We start from the raw sequence: 7,242 nt of genomic DNA, 5'->3' as shown, positions 1-7,242 counted from the left end.
CACCCTTTAATATACTTTTTTTGGGTGTAAATTCAAAGTATTCTCAAAGTCCTCGCAACAACAAGTATACTTTTTAGAATTCAAATTTGCATTCCCCTTATTATAAGGGTGAGATTGCTTATTATATCAACTAACATCTTGTTAATAATATTTTTATAACGTCCCCACGTTTTAAATGCTTTTTAATTTTATTATTATATAAAATTAATAATATTTTAATATCTTACCAATATAAATGGATGTCGTTTTGAATTTTTCTAATTTTTTAAGATGTGCATTATAAAGAGTATTAGAGAGTAGGGCATTATAAGCCCTTTGCCCCACATCTACAATATACCACTGCTAAAAATATTCACATGACACTTTATTTTATCTTTATTTAATGATTATTAATCAATATTCAGATCTTATTCAGATTAATTATGTACTTTTTTTTTTTTTTGAAAAAGACCCCAGTGAGATTTTTATCAACGGGTTCTTACGATTCGTTAAGCAAGGTCATCAGCTATATATATATACAACACCAAAACACGTCTCCATGACTCAAATCCATTCAGATCACTAAAGTACTCCACAAAAGAGAAGTACCAAACGATGATGATCATCTTCTTGTTCTATTGTTTCCTTCCTTCTCTTGCTTTCTTCTTCACTCTCAAGCTCTTCGTTCAAAATAAGAAGTTCAAAAACATCCCACCTGGTCCACCTTCTCTTCCCATTATGGGCAACCTCCACCAAATGAAAAAGCCACTTCATCACGCCTTTCACCGGATTTCTCAACGTTATGGCCAAATCTTTTCTGTTTGGTTTGGCTCTCGTCTCGTGATCGTTGTGTCGTCGCCTTCTGCAGTCCAAGAATGCTTCACCAAAAACGACATCGTCCTGGCAAAGCGGCCCCGCGTTCTCCTCGGTGAGCATATTGGCTACAACTCCACCACCTTAGTGTTCACTCCCTGCGACCACTGGCGCAACCTCCGCCGTATCACGGTGGAAGAGGTGCTCTCGAACCACCATCTCAACAAATTCTTGGAAATGCGAAGAGACGAGGTGAAGCGCCTGGTGCAAAAACTTGTTCAAGACTCAAATAATACGGTGTTCGCCAAAGTGGAGATGAAATCAAGATTTTATGAGTTGACCTTCAACAATATGATGAGAATGCTTTCTGGCAAAAGGTACTGGGGAGACGACAATGAGGTTGTGGATGTGGAAGAGGCCAGAAAGATTCGAGAGATTATAAAACAACTAGTGTCTCTAGGAGGGGTAAATAACATTGCAGATTTCTTGCCCATACTCAGGTGGTTTGATTTTGGTCACTTGGAGAAGAGGCTCAAGAGTTTTGCCAAGAGAGCCGATGGGTTCTTGCTAGGTCTCATTGATGAGCATCGAAATGCAAAGCGGAGAGCAAATACTATGATCGACCATCTTTTGAGTCTCCAAGAATCACAACCTGAGTACTATACAGATCAGATTATTAAAGGCCTCATTTTGGTGAGGGAAATAATAAATAAAGTTACACTTTTACCTTTTTTATTGCATGCAGTTAGATATCTTTTGATTACTTTGTATTATAAGACGTGCATGCAACCTATGTTGAAGTTGAGTGGGTACAGTGTATGCTCAGTATCTGCCTCATTCTAAATTTATGATGCTTAATTATGCAAGAATTGGAAAGGAAAAAGGGCTAAATTATACAAAAATTCTCTTGAACTCTATGTCATAACTCATATGTAAATAATTCCTTAAAATTTTATATTTATGTAGATAATTTTCATGCTATTAGTTTTGTTCATTATTTATTTGCAAATGGTTTAAAGCTTAGGGGTTTATATGCATATAATTTTAAGTTAGGGGATTAAATATGAATATAAAAATTTAAAGTTTAAGGGGTAAAAAGTGGATTGGTTTGAAGTTATGTGTAGCTTTGAAAGGCTAGGGGTCTGTTGTTAAATTTTAAAGGTTAAAGATGTTATTTCACATATTCAATTAATACTAAGTAAATAGGGAAAGGGAAATATCTATAGAAATAGGCAGCTCAGCTTGTAATTAAGAATTTGACTTCTCCTTGTCTTGCGGAACAGCGCAAAATATACTATATATTTTAAAATGCTAATTGTGTGACCACTCACTAAATTTAGTCTAAAATTGAATGTAAAATTTGTATTAACTCATTTTACTTTGTTGATTTTGACTTATAGGTCCTGGTCTTTGCTGCAACGGATACCTCAGCCGTAACTTTAGAATGGGCAATGTCTAGTCTATTAAACAATCCTCATGTGTTGGAGAAAGCGAAAAAAGAAATAGACACTCATATAGGACAAGAAAGATTAATCGATGAGCGAGACATCTCAAAACTACCATACCTACAAAGCATCGTCTCTGAAACACTTCGATTACATACTGCAGCACCATTGCTGAATTCACACGAGGCTTGGAATGATTGCACCATTGCAGGATACAATGTTCCGCATGGAACTATTGTGTCAATCAATGCTTGGGCCATCCATAGAGATCCCCAAGTGTGGAGTGATCCCACAAGTTTTAAGCCAGAGAGATTTGAGAAAGAAGGAGAAGCAAACAAGCTAATTACATTTGGGTTGGGAAGACGAGCATGTCCTGGAGAAAGTTTAGCTCAACGAACAGTGGGCTTGACTTTGGGATTGTTGATTCAGTGCTTTGAATGGAAACGAGTAAGTGAGGAAGAAATTGACATGACAGGAGGAGCAGGAGCCACCATGCCAAAAGTTATTCCTCTGGAGGCCATGTGCAGAGCACGCCATCCAGTCATTAACATGGTTCTTTCTTAAAATGTTGCAGAGGATAGCTTGTGCATCCAAAGACATGGAGTTATGGGAGTATGTTGTTGGCAGGAATGTTTCTCTAGAAAGTGAGAGAAGAGAAGAAGAAAAAAGCAATGCATGATGTTTCTAAGCCATAGAGAACATTTTACTTTATGCTTAATTCGCTCCTCATATCCTTATCTTATAAGATGTAAGTTGGGTTTAAATGAATTTTTTTTTTTTTTACAGGATACAATGGAGACCCTTGAATATGAACTGCACTGTTAATACTCAAACTAAAACAACAATGACTTTTACAAAGTGATAAGTTGTTTTTATCTTTACATGCACTTCAAGACAAAAACAATGAGTTTGATTTTGTTGTAGTAATGTGTTGTTGTATGTTTTAAATAAATAAAAGTGAGGAGTATTATATTTATAGACCATGAAGTGATGTCTTGAGGAAATGCCTCTTGAAGCAATAACGAAAGGTTTACTTATTTAGTAATTTTTTCATAAAGGATTACACCTTTTTAATATATAGGATTTCCTTAAAAAATAGCACAACATTTCACACAGTCGTGGTTGTCACGCCTTTTCATTGATGTCTTTAGAAACCAAAGAAACTAATGTTTCTTTTGAAGTTTTAACTCTCCACACAGCACTTCATATAAATTTATATAAGGATTTAACTTTTCTAAAAACACATCTTTTCATTTTAAAAATATTCCAACATTTCTTGCTATATATAAAAAGTCCATTTTTAGTATTTGGTGCAATCTATTGCATTAAGAGAACGGGAACACACACACACACGAATAATTTCCTTCTTGTTCTCTTTTCATGTTTTGCATGAATAGTATTTCGTCCGTTCTTGCCGTCGGTGCCATAACCGGCGGCTTCATCAGTTCGCTGCATTGCATCCATGTATCATCTTCATTGATCGCAGCAATGATGTCCTTTCATCTGTCTCAACTATGGTATGTGTTTCAAGTAGTTAACTGGTTTTCACCTCGTCTTTTCTGCTTTTATTATTGTTTTCATCGGTTTATAGAAAATATAGAAAGTCTAATTTATAACTATGATTTTCTGGTTTGCCAATTGCTAGAGATATATCAGTCGGTGAAAGAATAACTAACTAAAGAAGTTGGATTTGATTGTTTGTTATACATACAAGAGTTTGATGGAATCAACGTCCATGTTTGGATGAATCTGCTATTGAGTCTTGTTTGTCCTTGTTCATTGGCTCTAGAACTTTGTTTTAATTGAAGAAAAAAGGGACTTATGGGAGCATAAGGACAGAAATGCTCCCACAATCACCGCTTATGAGAGTTTAATATTTGTCATAAATGCTCTCAGAGAGAGTCCCAGAACATGCAATTTGGATTTGGATGTTAAAAGATATGAATTTTCAATCATAAGCCAAAAAATATGGAATTGCAGTTCTGGAAAATGAACAGTAATTTTTCTGAAGATCTTGTGGGAAAAGAGGGAAAGATAATGAGCTGAGTTGTATTTTTCACTTATAGATAAGTTAAAGAGCTTTAATTAGAGACTTGAACCACTTTATTCTGATTTTTTTAGATCTAATTATGACTTTTCAAACGTGATCGCAAATTCAAGATTTATCAAGTGGATAATAAATTGAGAATCAATTTGAGTTTTGAGGTTTTTGATTCTTTTATGGGATTTCAATGGCCAAAAGAGGTTATGAAAGTGTCTCATGCTCTTCTAATATGTAATACTCCTAACTCAGCTCACTCCTAATTCCATATGTAAAGCAATAGCCAAGATATGAATATTCAGCTCACTCCTAATTCCATATGTAAAGCACGACCTCACATTTTACACTAAAAAACAAATAGATGATTATGGATGGAATTTAGCAACCAAATTCTTTTCATTGCCAATTTCTTCATTGCAAATTGATTGGCGAAGAAATGTTCACATGCAAGTTTATTTGTCAATTCTAGATTTCTATCTTGTATTACACCTTTCAATATATTGCATATATCTAATAACACATAAAATATATAATAAAATAAATGGTTAAGGCGCAAATTTATCCATTAACTTATACTTAATGTGTGCCAAATACCATCTACTTTTCTTAGGTATAAATCTACTTATGCAAATTTAAAATGGTTGTAAAAATGATAATAATGTTAATTATGATAAACTATTTTTAGTTTAATGGGTCCTACTTGATGACTGAAAATGTTGACATAGAAGCGGATGTGGCACTAAAACAAAAAAAAAAAAAAGAAGGTAATTTGCAGCAGTCAAAATGGCTGATTTGTAGCGGTTTTAACCGCTACAAGTGCCAATTATAGTGGTTATAAAAACCGCTAAAAAAACCATCGATGCAAACGGTTTTGTAATGGTTTTTCCAAACTGTTGCGCAAGATAGTAAACCGCTACAAATATTTGTCGCGGTATTATAACCGCTAGTAATGACGTGATGAAAGAGATGATATTGAGGTAGTTTGCAGCGATCAAAAATAGCTACAAAGGCATGTGCGAATGTGAGAAATAAAATTTGCAAATTTGTTGCAGTTTATTAAATCGCTACTAATGATGGGCATAAAATTTTGTCTGGCGAGAACCAAAAAATTCAATTTGGTGGCAAAATTTGTAGCAATTGAGTAACCGCTATAAATGAAAAATTTTTTCCAAAAAAGATGCTAGCCAGTAGGAATTTGCAGCGGCTGTTTGTCCTTTGTAGCGGTTTAAGAACCGCTACAAATGTTATGTTGAAATTGAAAAAAAAAAGAAATTATTTACCAGATTTGCAATTAAATTTTGAAGTAAAAATATAATAAATTAATTATGATTTACATATTATAAATTTATTATGCTTTACAATTAAATTTTATTAAATTTTATGTTACATAAAGAAATTTTCTAACATTTTAAAATATTTAATAAAAATTACTTATGAGAAGATTTACAATTTTATAATTATAAAAGTTAAAAAAGTTTTTGAAATGTTATTTATGAAGATAAGGAATAAATTAGAAAGAGCAGAAGCTAAAGGTAAATAAGTCCTGCATGAAAAAATGGAAAAAATATTAGCAAATGGAAATTAAATAATATGATAAAATAAAAATAAATTAACAACTGAAAAGACTTACAATTTGATAAAATTGCAATAGAGAAGAGGAGGAGAGGAGTAACAAAAGAGAGGAGGAGAGGAGAAGGAGAGGAGGAGAAGTGTGAAAAATGAGAGGAAGGGTGGAGGTATTTATAGAGGGCGGGTGAAATTTATAGCGGTTTATTTTATTTTTTAATGGTTATTTCTTGTAACAGTTTTTTACCATTTGTATTGAACTTTAAAAAAAAAAAACTTACCAATTTTTAAAAAATGGTTTGGAATGAACTATTGAAAATTTAGTCTTTATCACCTTGCCTAAATGGAGATATATAAATTCAAATAATTAGAAATAATTATAACACATATATATTAAAATTAAAACATCTACTATTAATTAATGTAACAAAAATGAACTAAAATTATATGTAAAAGTAAAATACCTAATAATTGGTAAATTGTCATCTCCTTCGGAGAAGAAATTTTCAAAATTTGTTGGTTGGAAGGGTTCACTGTTACATCTTATTTCTATTATACCTTAGAGTCCATTCAGAATCATTTCAGAAAAAACATAAATAGGGCAGAAACACTGTTCACTTGGAAATTTCAAATTTTCTTTTCAATTTTGAAAATTCGTAACTAATTCTAAAAAATTTGAAATAGAGTGGTTCCAAGTCTTACTAAAAGCTCGTTAAATGCTCTTTCAAGAAAAAATAATGTTATGACCAATTTGGTGTGAACCAGTGCCAAATTTGTACAGAAATTATTATTATGCTATTAGTTAAAAACTTTTTCTAGATTCTAAACCTTAATTTTGAAAAATCACCATAAATCATACAGATATCCAATTTTAAAATTCTACCTATTGATTTGAAGCTCAAGACGGGAACTATAAGCATACCAAATTTTAAAATTTAATTCGTCCAGTAACATAGTCAAAACGCAGCTCCAAGTTGTTAGCTTAATAGGGTTACAGCAACCATGCATATTTATACATATATTGTCAAAAGTCATATGGTTTCACAATAAATACGCCATTCATTCCTGAATTTTCTTCTTCTTCTTGGATGGCTTACCCCCTAGAATATTGAATTACATTTGAAAGGAATGAGATTTTATTGAAATCTTAATAGCAAGATAAATCAACCATCATCAAAGCATTTCAATGTTAGCTATCATTGGAGAACTAATTCTCTCATAATTAGGAAATCTCTAACATGCAATAACCAAGGCAAAATAAAGCAAAGATCAGCCACATCACAATCATCATAGTTCAGCCATATAATAGCAATAATCCATGTATTAATAATCAATGCAATGTTAATACTAAGAATTAATTTAAATCTTGCTACCTCGATCCAATTGCTTCTTGGCTCT

The 7,242-nt window shown here is 32.5% G+C and overlaps 1 protein-coding gene across 1 annotated transcript; it reads left to right on the top strand.

Moving 5' to 3' along the window:
- The first annotated feature begins 594 nt into the window (after positions 1 to 594).
- Positions 595 to 2,801, top strand: LOC114726964 (cytochrome P450 81E8-like). Its single transcript, XM_028913673.1, has 2 exons — positions 595 to 1,485; positions 2,193 to 2,801. The coding sequence occupies exons 1-2, from the start codon at positions 595 to 597 to the stop codon at positions 2,799 to 2,801; spliced, it is 1,500 nt and encodes a 499-aa protein (XP_028769506.1).
- Positions 2,802 to 7,242: the final 4,441 nt, after the last annotated feature.

Source organism: Neltuma alba, unplaced genomic scaffold (assembly GCF_004799145.2).
Source record: "Neltuma alba isolate B1F8T4 unplaced genomic scaffold, ASM479914v2 tig00012416_pilon, whole genome shotgun sequence".
NCBI lineage: Eukaryota > Viridiplantae > Streptophyta > Magnoliopsida > Fabales > Fabaceae > Neltuma > Neltuma alba.
Note: the sequence above shows the minus strand (reverse complement) of the source record. Positions and strands in the feature narration are given on the sequence as shown.